General features: G+C 37.2%; 1 protein-coding gene across 7 annotated transcripts in view; it reads left to right on the top strand.

Annotated features, from left to right (window-relative positions):
- Positions 1–16,672, top strand: part of mapk10 (mitogen-activated protein kinase 10) — a 41,491-nt gene that overhangs the window by 13,145 nt on the left and 11,674 nt on the right. For 4 of the 7 annotated variants that reach the window (XM_015051325.1, XM_015051332.1, XM_015051331.1 and 1 more), the window contains exons 2-9: positions 3,750–3,821; positions 5,757–5,926; positions 9,563–9,692; positions 10,198–10,256; positions 10,621–10,759; positions 11,957–12,122; positions 12,598–12,669; positions 16,234–16,416. In XM_015051325.1, the coding sequence (XP_014906811.1) occupies positions 3,750–3,821; positions 5,757–5,926; positions 9,563–9,692; positions 10,198–10,256; positions 10,621–10,759; positions 11,957–12,122; positions 12,598–12,669; positions 16,234–16,416 (991 nt within the window). Of the gene's footprint in view, positions 1–3,749; positions 3,848–3,922; positions 4,086–5,756; positions 5,927–9,562; positions 9,693–10,197; positions 10,257–10,620; positions 10,760–11,956; positions 12,123–12,597; positions 12,670–16,233; positions 16,417–16,672 lie in introns of those variants that run through there. The other 3 variants (XM_015051327.1, XM_015051326.1, XM_015051328.1) reach the window with 3 other exon arrangements.

The following is a 16,672-nucleotide window of genomic DNA, read 5'->3' as shown; positions in this document are numbered from 1 at the left end:
GATGTGAGCGAAAAATAGACCTCTGAGGCACTCCATAGCTAAAAGTAGGCGCTAAATAAAACAAGTTGCTCAAGTTTAAACAAGAAAAGAACTGGAATCATTTTGAGTGCAGTGACCCTGACATTCATATACACATCAAGATAATATTCGGTTCATCACTAATGAACAAAAACTGAACAATTTGAACAAAAACCTTAACATAAATTGTTGGTGTGAAGAGCTGGTGACCCCATGATGCCATTCTTTGCTGCAGTTCTCTGACTGTAAACTTTGACCTCCCTTACACCACTCCACACTGTTCAAGAATTTCTGACAAGTAAGAACAACTTGCTTCCGCATCCAGACTTTTTTGTTTTCTTGCAACAGTTCCAGACATTTTTAACTTTTTATTTATCGTTTTGACTGTAGACAAGGTCAAATTTAGACATTTTTCTGTTTTCTTGTAGCCCTTCCCAACTTACTAAATCAAATCAATTCTATATTACTTTTTTTTTATTTTGTTTTCCCTATTTTGTAGAGTGAGAGAGAGAAAAATCAGCCTCTTTATTACATTTTCACAACCCTTTAGTTATGAAAAGTCATACACTACTAATCAAAAGTCCTTAGACACTCCGATTAGCTTTAAACATAAAGTAAATTCAGTTACATGCACTGTTCATTAACCAAACATTATTTTTCTTAATGACTTAAAAACTCTCCCCAGCCATCATTTAATAAATGTATTTCTGCGAGGCTGTGCTAAATGAAGTTACTTTTAAAGCATTTTTTTTTTTTTTACCATGAGTACTAATCAGTATAAATTTCCCTTGGAATGTGCTGAACATTGAAAAGGACAATTCAGTACATTCATGCAGCCATCCTTTCTATCTTTCATCTTTTCATCTATCTTTCAACACAGATGGTTAAAGATTGTTGCCTCGTCTTGCTACTAAAACTGATTTAATATTGATCAGTCAGATTATCAGCAGATATACGACCAGTCTTCATGGTGACAACTGGCTTGTGAAATCATTATAAACAAGTGATAGATTGTGAATGATTTATTGACTAGGTGTCCTTAAAGCCTCATGCTTTCACCTGCATGCTTTATTTACTCCTTTTTGCCCTCCCTTTCTCCTTTTCTACGTCATAGTATGCTACATTTTTACCCCTTGTGAGACCCGGATAAAAGAAATGGGCCACTTTTTTAAAGGTCAGAAAATTAAGCCACAGCATAAATCTCCAACCTCTGTGGCCCACATTTCCTCTTTTAAAGCTGCTCTGTTCCATTTTGAGTACAGACATCAAAAGCATGAGCAGCAACTGTAATATGGCGCTGGTGGAGCGAGGTGATACAGAAAGTTCAGAAAGTACATTCTCTCATTTGAAAGTAAAAAAAAAAATTATATATATATATATATATATATATATATATATATATATATATGTATATATATATATACATATATATATATACTGCTCAAAAAAATAAAGGGAACATTTCACTTTAATTTTGTGTGTGGCTCCAAATCCAGGCCTCCATTGGTTAATAAATTTGATTTGATTTTTGTGTGATGTTGTTGTCTAAACTTGTGAGGAAATTATTTCATTGTTTGCCCTCTGGACAGACTTTTTTCTTCTTCTATGAATGTATGCACTTTTTGTATCTTTCCTTCGCATGAAAAAAGCAGACAAATGGCAAAAACTGCTTGTTAGGCAAATTGACTCATTTTTCTTTCTTTCACTGCGAAAGCCTCTGACGTTTGTGTGTCATCACAATGTCAGTGCTGTCGCTGATGCTGTGAAGCTCGTTTTGTACTCGATAGTAATGTTAATATAATACTGTTAGAAATCATCTCTGTCTCAACACAAATTGTCTCCTTAAAGCCTCGTAGTGTCACACCAAAAAGTCAACATAGCTTGATGTCAAACAGGATATTTGTTGCCATTTTTGTTTGCTTACTGTTTCATGAATTTGACAAGCTAACACAAATGCATATGTGAATTAAGCGACTAGCATAAATGTGTTGTCGAAGCCGAAATATGACAGATATTCTTGTTTAGATATCCTGGGTTTCTAAAGGCTGTGGATGATGTTAAAGCATCAGATGGCCACAGGGCCTCTGGCAGATCCAGGTGGCTTTACTGTTTTGAAGCTGACAAAAGGACTTTTCATACACTCAAGGTTTCTTTTTGGCAATTTTCTTGACAGAAGTGTACAGCTGATGATTAGGGATCACATTTAGGAGGCACAGGGTTGTTCCTATCTACCTTTAAGGCCTCTGAATGATGCACAGGAGTTTTCTAGACTTCTTGAAGGGTTATAGCAATGCAACGTATTTTGCGTTGGGACATTTAGCTTTAACAATTAAGTTTTAATTTGAGTCCGCAGCCGTAGTAATGGCATTATTCTGCCAAAATTGCTTTATGTTTTCTTCTCTTTCCAAAATATGTAAGGGCATTCTGTCTTGAAACTACCAGGATTGTGATTTTTTTTTCCCACCACACACTGAAAATAATTTAATCTAATCCTACCTCAGCTGGAACAATAAGTTAAAAAAAAAAAAAAAATCATACAGTGTATTCAACTTGTTCAGGTTAGCAAATTTTGGCAAGAGATTTTTCATTTCATTTCCTACCAAGGCAAACTAATAAACTGCAGTTAAAGGTAATGGTACAAGCATTTTAAAAACAAAAGTAATTCTTGCGTCATTTAATACATTTCTCCTTGATTGCATATTGAAGCCAAAAGAACTAGATTGTGGTCTACTTTTACAAGATTTCATGGTCGTGTAGTTGTTGATATTATAAATTAAATATGTTGAAAATAGTTGAAATTTGTATAAATATGTTGTAAAAAAAAAAAGGACTCTAGAGTTTTATTTTTGCTTTAAATGTGTCTGCTTTAATTAGGTTTGTACCTCATCTTTGTTCCAAAATAAATTGTGCAATGAGTTAAAACATGCCTTGGCTCTGAAAGCACTGCAAGCCCTGCTTTGTCATTTATTTTTTCAAAAGATTTACAATAGAGATGAAAGTAAGCAGAAAAACTGAGAAGTAATGAGATATAAAGATATTCTTATTTAATCACTGAATCAGTCTCTGTGCACTTGAAACAAGTCATTAATAAACCATACTTGTCTCTAATAGCCCCAGGTTCGCTTATATCTCCATCTGCAGGCTGATAAGACATTGATCTCTGTCGTCCTGCTGTGCTGCTCTCTGATGAGGAATTGATATATTGGTCAGTTTATATTTATAGAGGTGTGGGTGGCGGTGACTTGCTGTTTTTCTCATTTTTATTGAGAAAGATGGGAACGGGAGGGGGAGAGAAAAAAAAAAACAGCTGTGAATGTTCCTGGAGGATTCACAACCACAGCAAAGAGAGAGAGAGAGAGAGAGAGAGAGAGAGAGTGTGTGTGTGTGAGAGAGAGAGAGAGTGTGTGTGTGAGAGAGAGAGAGAGAGAGAGAGAGAGTGTGTGTGTGTGTGAGAGAGACAGAGAGAGAGAGAGAGAGAGACTGCAAATTTCCACAGAACTAGTTTCTGAGACGCTCCATCATAAGTTAAGCTGCTCTTTTGCATATTAAGATAAAGCTGATCCAGATGAAGGCGCAGCTATTTTTCTTTTTTCCATAAAGGTGCAGATCATATTTTGAGGCCATCACTCATGTGAATAATTTCAGCAAAGGTATATTTGCACTTCCCTGCCTCTCGGGGCCCCCTTGCAATCACTCTCTGACTCCCCTTCTCCCCTGTTTGTGTCTTCCAGGTATTTATGAGCAGACATTTCTTATATAACTGCAGCCAACCAGTCCTGGATGTAAAGATAGCCTTTTGTCAGGTGTGTGTTCCTTACAGGTAAAGAAGGTACAGTATTCAATCCTTTCCATTTCCCCGTATTTTCTATGTGTGTTTTTGCTGTGTTTGCTGTGTTTCTGATAGGCTTCTACAGCGATCGGTGCTCACAAAACCTCTCATTTCATGTAAAAAAAAACAACAAAACAAATCCTGCATAACGGTCTGGAATCGCTGTATATTTCCTGTGGGAATTCCAAAAGTAGATGAAAGCGAATGAAGAGCTTTTAACCTCACCGTGAACAATTAAGTATGCAAAACTATTTCCAGTGCAGACCTAGTTTCCTGCTGAAGTTCAGTACCTCAAGTGCTTATCTGTATCTGAGACATTTGGCTAAAGTGGGGCTTAGTTGCCCGCCTCCTGTTGACCTCGTATAGCTGAAATGCCAAACTCATTTCACATATGCATAAAATCCATACGTGTAGTATGTGTGTGAGAGCTGCGTTGGACCTTTTCACTGCGGCTCAGAGTACTCAGGAGCTTTGCATGCTCTGTTGGATTGCACATGCATCTTATGTTAATGTTTAACAGCCACTGTTGGTACTCCTATAAAGCCAAACATTAAAAATGAATCAAATCGCAGGTTATGTGTATTCATGTCATAATGTACATTTTCCTGGTTCCTGACTGACGTAGCTTTAAGGCTGAACTTACACAGTCGTGCCCCAACAGTGCGGCTTTATTTGGTTTGTGAACTGCTAAGTAATTACAGTCCGTAATTAACGTAATTATTATTTCGTCGTGCCACTATTTCCATGCCCGCAATTACAGCTTAAATATTGTGTGCACAAAGATGTAATAATGTCTTCATCTGAGGGAAGCAATTAGTGGCCCTGATGTAATAACATGCCCAGTATTTATTCTGCTGCCTGTATTTTCGGGTAGAAAAAAACAGGATTTATGTTTCTGCAAGGCGACAACCGATTTTGCACAAAGTGTACCTTTAAATCCTTGCACACAAATCCCAGGGTGCTGGGATCGATTGCAACGTCGTTGCAAACGTTTTGAGTCTTAACACATAATCCTCTGGTTAAGGATTTGTTGTTGATCGTGGTAGTGAAGAGCGCTCCTGTGAGAGTGAATTTCGTAACTATCGGTGTCAAAGTGTTGTGTCTACAGAACAGAAATACATCTTTTAAATGTGCATCATTTACTTCTGTGTTATATAGTTTATGAACATCAATAAGTGTGAAGCGATGTAACCTTGTACCTTCTTAGGATCTGAAACAGGCAAATAAAGGCCAGACCGTTTTGGAACGATATCGTCAGACGAAGCTGAGGCTTTTTTTAAGAGTAACAACTTTTACGTTTTTCTCTTTTTAATGATATTGAGCACCACATGATGACAACGTGCTGCCATCTATGAAAAAGCAAAAGTTAAACTGACAGTGAACCTTTCAACAGAATAATAAACCTCGGCAGTATAGCAGAAAATTGAGTAATAAAAAGACTTGAGTAAAAGCCTAGAATTGAATCCCACTGAACTGCTCAGGGGATTTAAAATGTACCATACTTAAGAAAACCATAAAACATCTAAAGTACTTAAAAAAGTACTATTAAAAAAAAAAGAGAGACTGTTAAAAAGTTCTTTCTCAGACAGGAGCGCCAACATCAGACATTTATTTTATCAAATGCTACCTTTGGTGTGCCTATAAACAGAAATACATGGTATAACATACAATTAAAACAAGTAATCAGGTGTAGAAACAATTTAAATGCTGATTGTTAAATAGTAAAAAAAAAGAAAAAATACACATATTATATATGCTATATATTATACATGCTATATCTCCTTTTATTTTATGATTATACTTAATTGCACTGGACATAGTAATTGGGGTTTCCTGCTGTAAATGTACACCATGCCTTTCTCTTTCAGCAACACTAACTTCACTACTGTGCTGTATTTGACTCGCGCAGGGTTTTGGCAAACAAGTGGATGTGTCATATATTGCCAAACATTACAACATGAGCAAAAGCAAAGTGGACAACCAGTTCTACAGTGTGGAAGTGGGAGACTCCACCTTCACAGTTCTAAAGCGTTACCAGAATTTAAAGCCCATTGGTTCTGGAGCTCAGGGAATTGTCTGGTAAGTTCACAGCCGCGCCTTTTTTTTTTAATGCCCTGGCTTAAATAGCGTCAAGCTGCTTGATGAGGCTCTTTGTTGTGTTTAATGTTTGGGTTGTCTCAGTTTTATTGTTGGGTCTCCTTGTTCTGTGGTTTATTGCTTCAAATGTTGATAAAAATCTGTGACATATAGTCATTGGTTTCACATTTGGCCAAAGAGAGCATTTACAAACTCTACTTTCAGCCTTCTGATCTAGAAACTGCATAAAAGCATGCTTTTTAAGGCATTTATTAGTAATTCAGACAAGCTTTTGTTTTTAGTAAGCATTTATAATTCTTTTCAAGGGTTTTTAACATCTTATGCAGCTGATTCAACCGAATGTTCAATGCTCTCTGATTCATTTTGTGCTTTTAAGAATAAGAAAAACAAGCTCATTTCATAGTCTGATTATCTGAGCAAAACTTCTGATATGGAACTTTTTTAATGTGACAGCAGCAAGAGTTTATGAATTCCTATTTCAAGTAATAAAAACGCTGCTAAAATGAAGTTGCAGCTGATGTCTTAAAATCATCAGCTGATTTTCAGCCACTTCTACATTGTCATAATGTTCTTTATGACAATATGGAGTATTCTTTATGACTATATATCTATATAAACAAACAAGACATTCCTTAGAGGGATCAAGGTCAGTATTTGTGATATATATATTTTTTTTCCTCAGGTGTGAGCTGATATCACATCTTCTATTTGCATTGTAGATAAATGGATTTTAAGGGTCTGTCACCACAGTCTTCTTATGAATCCTTAATCCAGATTGCAGAGGGAGGCAGCTTTCATTGTAATTCACCTCACGCCTTCCCTGTCAGAATGCAGTGGAACGACTGCCAAAGCTCCACTTAAAGAAATGCCTCTTCCCGTCTCTGTCGATCCACCAAACACATTCATAACTCATGCTCATGCTCATGCTAATGCTGTGTCATTGTGCTAATATACAACCTCTCAGAATCCTCCGCACCGATGATCCAAGTTGACGTGTTTCGCGTTAGGATGCGTCTCAACACCTTTGCTCTCCATGTGCCCTCTCATAAACTCTGCCTTTTGCTGCTTCGGTCCAAAAGGTAGCAAAACCAATTCTTAGTGGCTGCAGGTTGGCTTGAGGGCAGGTTTGGAGAATGTTTTTAGAGATCAATTGCAGAGAGGAGATCAAACTGTATCTTCCCAGCTGTATATTTCTTGATTTTGCCCCCAGATAGCATCTGGTGTTATCTGGTGGTAACAGCAGACAAAAAAAAAAAAAAAAAAAAAGGAAACAGTCTGATTTGAGACATCAAGCATGAAAACTGATCTTTTTCAGATGTTTACAGATGCATTGACACATATTATGAAAAATGTTTTTTTTGTATAAGCTGAAATAACTGTTTGCTCTCAACATGGTGATAAAACATTTTAAAAAAAGATTGCTGGCTATCTTCGGTGCGAACCTCGGATGGGTGACATAATCACATTTACATAAACATCTGTGTGACTCAGTTCCAACAGCTAGCCTCAAATAAGCAACATGCACACAAGCAGATAGATTTAAAAGATTATGCCTAAGTCAGCGAGGACACATTCTGCTTTGCTTATGCAATCAGAAAACTAGGATTCATCCTAGTTTAGCCGGAGAACATGCAAATAAGGAAAAACTTGCTTTCTGTCAAGATTTATTTTACCAGTGTTGTTGCCAGTAATTATGCCAAGTCCATACAAACACTCATGTATTGGAGTTATAATCAGGTATTTGCTGATGCTGAGTTACAGTGTGATGTGCTTTGTAACGTCTGAAAAGTCAGTAGCTTCAATTTGAAGCTACTTTTAGCATACTATATTTCACCAATATTTTATCCCTGTTAATTTACTCACCAATGATGTAGTAGATGCGTAGCGTACATTTTTCTGGACATTGACAGATATTTTGGGGACATATGTACATCTAGTCTTCAACACATGTAGAGCAGTTTGCTAAAGTGCTAAGCTAACTCTAGCGTGCTTATTTAAATCGATGACATTTGACATTTTTCACCTTGCAACAAATGTCGTTGCAATTCCAATTAAAAATTTGGCAAAAAAAAACAACAAAAACCTTACTTTATAAACGTAGACTTTTAGTATGAACGCCAAACATTTTGAAGGCTAATATATCAGCTGCTCTATGCGCAGCAAAAAGATCAGCGCTGACAGGCAGCCATATCAAGGACGGGGAGACAGGAAAATCATATCCTGCCACTTTAAAAGAATGATTGCATGAAGAGCAGTTTGCAAAAGCATAGGCTAACTTTGTTGTGTTTGCTCTGCTTGAATATGAGTCACTGCTAATTCGACTTCTGTTTCATTGTTTCCAGTTCATTAGTTGGTGATAAAATGCACAGAAAATATTGTTTTCTTTCTTCAAAATGCTCTTTGCATTTTTACGGCTAATGTTTTACCTGCTTTCTGTGGGGCATACCCAGTTACATGACATGAATAATATTGTGAACAGGTTAAAAACTAATAAGTCATTAACAAAATAATGCTAATGATCGAAAATCCAGAAAAAAAAGACATAGTTGTTTTGTTTTTTTCTAAATTAGCCACAAAAATGAGTCCGCTGTGGTGGAGCTGACAATGTTACAAACATATACAATATTCTGCACAAAATGTTAATGTTAAGATCAGACTTCCTTGCACTGGTGCTTATTTAGAGGGAGCTTTCATGCTTTCATATGGGAATCCTAAAGATGGATCAAGGTTTTAAGTAGTTTAGCTATTCATGACATCACCTTTCACTCATCTGGAAAAGTGATGACTTGCTAAAATCCTTGTTGGACAAATGCTCTTATAAATCCATCGTATGCATTCTCCACAGAGGCATTTAAAACCACAGCGCATTGCACTCAGCATCTTCTGCACGACAACATAAAAATACACTGATAGTCCCTTTACAGCATCGAAGGGCAATATGGAAAGATACAGAATATTAAATGACATTTTTATGTCTTGTTTTCCCTCCACACCTGTTCTCTGAGAGTCAACAGAAAGGACTGCAAGGAGATCCAATATAAAAGGTCTCCAGAGTCAGGGTTGCACTGTGCTAGCAAAGCAACCGGTTATGACTCATGTTTTCTTACTGGATAAATTTTATTTTGCCAAACTGCTTGCTTTGTGAAGTGAAAACAGTCCTTTAATTACCCTAAGGTTTATTTCATTGGAGGCTAAAAATGGAGAAATATTTTCACACCTTTTCATTGTGAATTTGTTCCAGGCGTTATGTTCCTCCCTCCTACAGCCCCTTCTGAAGAGGTGTACAAATGACTAAATATTTTCGATGAACATTTAGCAAAAAAAAAAAAAAAGAAAAAAGTTTCTGTATTTTGATATAGTTTATGTAAATATCTGGTTCAGCTGTAAATATGTTTGAAAGAAACTGTCTGTAGGTCTCCTTTACATTGATAACTTCAACATGCAGAAAATCCTCTATTTGCTCTTGTGCTACAAATTGTAATTACTGTGCAACCACATGCACCCACATAACCATCCAGCTATGAATGCTGAAAGAATGCTGATGATTATGTGTTTTTCTGCTCTCTCTCTCTCTCTCTCTCTCTCTCTCTCTCGCTCTCTCTCTCTCTGTCTCTGCAGTGCGGGCTATGATGCTGTCCTGGACAGGAATGTAGCCATAAAGAAACTGAGCAGACCCTTCCAGAACCAGACCCACGCCAAGAGGGCATACCGGGAGTTGGTGCTCATGAAATGTGTCAATCACAAAAATGTGAGTTATTGTTTTTTCTTTTTCTTATGCATTGGGACAAAGAAAGTGTATATATATATATATATATATATATATATATATATATATATATATATATATATATATATATATATATATATATATATATATATATATATATATATATTTTCTGGCCAAATCGCTCTGCTACAAAGTGCACACTAGACCCCGTGTGATGTTGTGACTGTGCCAAACTCTGCGCCCGCAGGAGTGCAGCAAACTGGTGAGAGAGAGTGAAACCAAGAGCACTTGGAGGGATGACTGTAATCCCCACTGCTACACTTTGTCTCCCTCTCTTTGTTTCCTGTCACCAGCCTTTATCCCCTCCTCTTGCCTCCATTCCACCTCTCCAGTCTATTTTGTCCTCTCTCACCAGAGTCCTTCTCAGCAGTCATTATCTTCTCACAGTCGCTTTGAATCAATTAGTTTATTTTCCCTTTTTGATTACCTGTATAATAACCCTCTGACTGCATCTTCTCTCTTTCAGATAATCAGCTTATTAAATGTCTTCACGCCACAGAAATCATTAGAGGAATTCCAAGATGTGTGAGTTCCTTTTTGTTATTTTTTTTTTTTTATTAATCTTTGTTTTGATATAAAGCAAAATGTCTGTCTTTGTTATATAAATTTCGTGTCCATTCTGTGTTCCTCAATCGTTTGAGCAGAGCCGCTCCGGGGGTAGTCAGCGAAAGCCGATAGAGGCGTCATGTTCTCGTACTGAATCATAAATGAGAGCACGTTTGTTTTTAGAACAGTTCCTCTACTCGGGGACTTATACGTCTCATGCGTCAACAGATTTTTTTTTTGTTGTAGTCCATGCAGAAACGTTTAAAATGCGTGACGTTAACGACTAACCAGTCAAACGTCAAACAAGTTGCCATTTACTGAATTGGTCATGGCATTTTCCCAGGTACCTCGTGATGGAGCTTATGGATGCCAACTTGTGCCAGGTGATTCAGATGGAGCTTGACCACGAGAGAATGTCCTATCTGCTCTACCAGATGCTATGCGGTATCAAACATCTGCACTCAGCCGGTATTATTCACAGGGTAAGAGGAGACAGTGAGTGGGGTTTTTTTTTTTTTGTTTTTTTGTTTTTCATCTCTACCTGTCAAATTAGCTTTGCATTGTGTGCTTCCAAATCTGTCACGATGATCAATTGTTGAAAGTAGTAAAGCCTACAGTCTGCTTGCACAATATTTTGGCAGCGATCATATTGTTTGTAATATGAGAGTCTATTTACTTTTCGAAGCAGATAAGTCTCTACAAATAAGCCGAGTTGTGTGAAATGTCAAGCAGGATCCAGTGTTTCCTGTTTTCGCATTTCTCTGACAGCCCAACTGGAGGAAATTTACAAAGTTAGCATACGTTAAATGGGAAGGTTTAAATATAAAAATAGGTTTTAACTATGAAATGTGGATGCCATATTTGATCTGTGTGGATAAAGATACACTTGAAAAATATTATCAATATTTTTGACAGTAAATGAGAGATTTCTTTTTATTTATTTGCTAAGTTGAACATTTATGTTTTAGAATTTTTAAGTCGGAAGTTGTACATATCTTTTGATCATTTCACAAATCAGGAAGTACCGATTAACACAATAACACGCACAGGAAAAAATATTCAACTCGTTTTCAACAAAAAAGTGAAAAAAAAAAAACTCTTTTTGGGAAACCAAACAGAATAAAGATTATTAATATAGACAAAAGTACAGAAAAATAGTTCAAATTAATAAGTTGTTACATGGACTACAATTTATGACAATTTTATAACAGAAGATCTGTTGTGCTAACACTAACACAAATATAGTTTGTTGTAGTTTTAATAAAATGTTATTTTCAGATTTGCAAATAAGATATATTTTACATTTAAAAGAATATATATTTGCTTGGTTTGTGTTGGTCTGTTACAAGGACAAAAAACTTCCCGTTGTGACCCACCATAGATCAGTATTTGCTTTTTTTTTTTTTTCCTTTAAAGAACTAGAATAATACAAATTAGGGTATTTCACAACAACAAAAAATACATCCACATAAGCAAGTAGGTTTTGTATAATTTCACATATTTGCATTATGTAAACAAACAAAATTGTGTTTAATTTGTTCAGATGAATAAATAATCTCTTAGATTAGAGAGGACTGGTGTCCCTCTCACATAGCAGCTCCTCCTCAATAGGAAATATGATGTTCAATAATTTAAAGATTGCACGTGCTTTTCTTTTTTTTTTTTTTTTTCCTCTCTAGGATCTCAAACCAAGCAATATAGTGGTGAAGTCTGATTGCACCCTGAAGATCCTGGACTTCGGTCTGGCTAGAACCGCGGGCACTAGTTTCATGATGACCCCGTATGTGGTGACGCGATACTACAGAGCCCCAGAGGTCATCCTGGGAATGGGATACAAAGAAAATGGTGAGCTTTGCCAGTGTTTGTCAAGTCAGACAGACAACTCTAAGTGAAAAGTTTCGAGAGTCCAGCACCTGCAGCTGTGATCGGAGAGCTTAAGCATTGCAAAAGGCAAAGACGCCATTCTGGTTGAATTGCAATAGAGCTGAAGTGCTGGCGCAGTGAGTCATTGATTAAAAGCCCTCAGAACATCAAGACACATGACTGAATGCCAGCCTCGCTATGACTCATTAGTCACACTTCTAACTTAAAATGACAGCCTGTGGGCTTTGAGTTTCCCTCAGATAATCAGTCCTTCCAACGCTCTGCTTTCGTTTTCACTGTTACTCCTTCAGCTCTTTATCTTGTGTGTGCACGCTGAGTCGTAACATGCCTCCTATTGAATAATCTTGCTAATCGCAGTAGACTGCTCTAACCTTTGTTTTCCCCCTCTCTTTCTCTTTGCTCCCTCTTTGTGCCACCTTCACCTCTTTGCGTGCAGTGGACATTTGGTCGGTGGGGTGCATCATGGGAGAAATGGTGCGCCACAAAATCCTTTTCCCTGGCCGGGACTGTATCCTTACTAATACAGAGAGAGAGAGATTGTGTGATGGTACCGCCAGTAGAGTTTTTTTTTTTTTTTTTTAAGGTAGCTTTGACACATTTGGTTTTATAATGAACTGACCTAATTTCAAAACCCTTAGACAGGACTGCTTTAAAAAGTAAATATCACAGCTGAAATAGACACAGTGCCTTGAAAACAAAAACCATCAATCTGTAGTATTGTACTGGAAAAACAGTGAACTGCAACACATTTTCCCTGATACCTTCTTGATTTGGTTTTGTAATAATCCTGTCCAGTTTGGACAAGAAGTTATAGAATTATTATTACTATTATTTTTTTGTTGTTGTTTAATCAGCACTAGCAATCTTAAAAGGCTGAAAATAACCAAACAGAAATGCAGGGATTTCTTTCAGAGTACAACACATTTTAAATACTTCATTAAAGGCAAATATGCCAAAAATAATACTGCAAAAAAAGAAGACAAAAAACAATCACAGTTTTTTTTTTTTTTTTTTGGCGATTACATGGAAATTGTCAGATTTCATGATTTTTTTAGTAGACCTGATTTCTGCTGTATGTCACAGAGGTGCACTAAAACCACTCACATTTGACCAACATTATATATAACATGTTTATTCTTTGTAGTTCCAACATTTGTTTTAGTAGCACTTCCTCTTCATATGTGTTGACTTTTAATTCAAACCTCTCCTGACAAATACATATTTCTCTGCTTGTCTCTGAATATTTAAAATGTGCGCCGTGTGTTTTCGAGTGCAACTAAGTGTGTGTGCTTGCAGTGAGAATGTCAGTATTTCTGCTAAATAGTCAACGTTATGTTTTTTTTAAAATTTTCCATATGAAGGACATCTTGCCATCTATGAGAGCCTACATACGAGAGTCACAGCATTTGCTTACTCAGTTTGAGTGTCTGTTAGTCATTGCATAGTTTAAATTACGTGACATTGTGAAGAGGATGCGTGTTCACGACATGAATATTTTATGATGTATTCTCAGAGGATTCATGCATCTGAACAATTCCAGTATTTCTCCAATGAAGTTGGGACGCTGTGTAAAACATAAATGACAACTGAATGCCATAATTTGCAAATCATGTATTCAGTTAAGTACACTACAAAGACAAGATGTTTAAAGTTCAAAAAGTAACTACACCAACAAAAAGGACAACCCTACTCTTTTTTGTCATGGCTACTCAAATATGACAAACAACTGCTCTGAAGCTGGCCTATTTCCACATGCAGCCATGCTGCCCGAACAAGAGCTTCATGTCTGCAGATGGCGTTTAAATATCTTTGTGCTTCAAATATCATTTGTGACAAATGGCTCATGAGGTTGTTGAAGCCTTGGACAAATAACCTCCTCTTTGCCTTCGCTCAAAACATATGCTCCTAATGAGTTAGACAACTTTCTGATTCATTACGGCTCAAAGAAGAAAATCACGAACCATATATGTCATATACAGTTGCAGCATACAGGACGTTAGGATGTTTTTGACTAGTAACCATTGTGGTTCTGGTTGTGCTGCAGTGTTCGCAGCATTATGTTTGATTGTAAATCAAATCAGCTCAGTCACCTGCACAGGACCTCACATGTGAGTGGATACATTAAGCATGTCGAAATGCTTCAGGAATAGTTGATTTGTTTTGTATTTTTGTGTCTCATTTTGACAACATGCAAAAAAAAGAAAAAAAAAAAAGACCATCTTTGCTATTTAAAACAGTGACTTACTGCAGCTAAATGGCCATAGTGAACGATCAGACACCAGGTGTTGGGAGTGGGGTGTGTGTGGGGGGGTATTCCTCACTCTGCGACCTCCGTACTTGCGGCTCCGGGAAGATTAATGAGCTGAACAGCGAGAAAACCCTGCAATGAGCTCAGCTCCTTCTCATCCCTTCTGTTTCGGCTATTACAGAAATTGTTGTCATCTGTATCTGCCCCCATCATCAGTTTTTCTTTTTACTGCAAATCAGTGTGCGCTCAGACAAAAATGTGGTTAATTTTTAGCTCGTTTGGCAGTGGTGGATTGGCACCTCATATTTAACTCTGTTGGCCTAAAGTATACTGACCTTATTGAGGTTTGAGTCAACCCTGTGCTTTGTCCAGCAAATGACGATGGAGTGCAGCAATCTGTCCGCTGAGATAGGTCACGGTACTGTAGGCCACAAGGTTAGTGGTTGTTTAATGATAGACGATTGCAGCAGCAATGTCAAAGAGAATCTGAAGGTTGTTATTTAGGGTAGACTGTTTAATTGCAGAGGTATATACAGTTTGATGTACTTGTGTTATAGGCAGACATCAGATGATCATCAATTGATTTTTTTGATTATGTTATTCTCCGCTCTCTGTTTAGATTAGGGGACGTAGGGCGAGCTTAAACCTGTCAATGTACATGTACAAGGATCATCATCGGGCCGATCCCACCAATAATCACTCACACTGCTGCCGATATTTTTAATTCTTAAATTTTTACTGAAAACTAGAAATCTTTCTCTTTTTTTTTTTTTCCTCTAAAAGTATAAATATGGTCAAAATGCAAGAGAAGTGACGTAGTTTCCAACTTCAGTAGTTACTGGAAGCAGCAAAGATGTCTTAGAACATCACAGCTTACATGATTTTGTGTGTGTGTGTGTGTGCGTGTGTGTGCGTGTGTGTGCGTGCGTGTGTGACACCAGTGGACATGTGGTCAGTGGGCTGCATCTCTGGAGAGGTGATGAGAGGGACAGTTCTGTTCCCTGGGTCTGACCGTATCCTTCCACCCTCTGCATACCACCTCTCTCTGATTCATATGGAAGCCTGGAAGCATTTTTGACAAGCTGAGGGAAAAAAAAACAAAAAAAAAAAACACCTCAGGCTGTTTGACCAAATCCGAACCTGTAGCGAGGAGGAATATGGATTAAAGCTGTGAGAGATGGAAAATGGGACCTTACTGGCTCTCACTCAATGTGCAACGGTGACAGTGAATAGGTGTTACTATTCACTGTAGTAATACAGTGAATAGTGTTTTTAGAGTATATCTAAAAACATTTAACCGTCAAACGCCTTACAGGTATGTAAAAATACTTTAAAAACTTACTTTACATAAAAGCTGCAAGCACTCAACATTATCTTTGACAAATAAGCTCCCCTGATGGAATCTGGCGCATACAAAAGCATAGACATGTGCCAACACTGATAATTGGGGCACTGTGTTTTAAAGAGTGAAACATACATAATATACCACGTGAAAATGCTAAAAAAAATAAAATAAAATGTACACTCCCAGCTAAATAAAGCACTAGCTGGCAGAATGATGATGCAACATATTTATTGGTTATAAAAAAAGAAGAAAAGAAACAGTAAGAATACCGCTCATGATCCACAACTGTCTCATCAGAAAGTCTCTTCGGCAGATTTGTGTCGATATAAACGATAAGCAAATGAATTTCTTATTATTATTATTATTATTATTCTTTTTTTTAACTAGAATATTATGACACATCTCCCTAACATTCTGTGAGATGATACGATGCTACATATTCCAGGTGTGTTTCCTTTAACCTTGACCTGCCACGCCAGACATTGACCAGTGGAACAAGGTGATAGAGCAGCTGGGCACGCCCTCTCCAGAGTTCATGAAGAAGCTGCAGCCCACGGTGAGGAACTACGTGGAGAACCGGCCAAAGTACGCGGGCCTCACCTTCCCCAAGCTCTTCCCCGACTGCCTTTTCCCTGCTGACTCTGAGCACAATAAACTCAAAGGTGAGAGTCAAGGTTTTATTATTGGCAGCGGGATGCTCCAACGATACCTGGATTTATTTTGACTTGATTATTTGGATGAATTATTATGTGGGGTCAAAAAAAAGGCATTAACTCCAACGATATATCTTTGCCAACTCTTCATTTATTCCTGGCATATTATGATTAACAGGAGTAGTAAAAAAAAAAAAAAAAAAAAAAAAAGGGGTTTTTTTTACAAAAATTTTTTTTCTGGCTATTTTTTTTTTATTACCAATTT

This window comes from Poecilia latipinna, unplaced genomic scaffold (genome assembly GCF_001443285.1).
Source record: "Poecilia latipinna isolate Pla-1442-1.1 unplaced genomic scaffold, P_latipinna-1.0 Scaffold1041, whole genome shotgun sequence".
NCBI lineage: Eukaryota > Metazoa > Chordata > Actinopteri > Cyprinodontiformes > Poeciliidae > Poecilia > Poecilia latipinna.
Note: the sequence above shows the minus strand (reverse complement) of the source record. Positions and strands in the feature narration are given on the sequence as shown.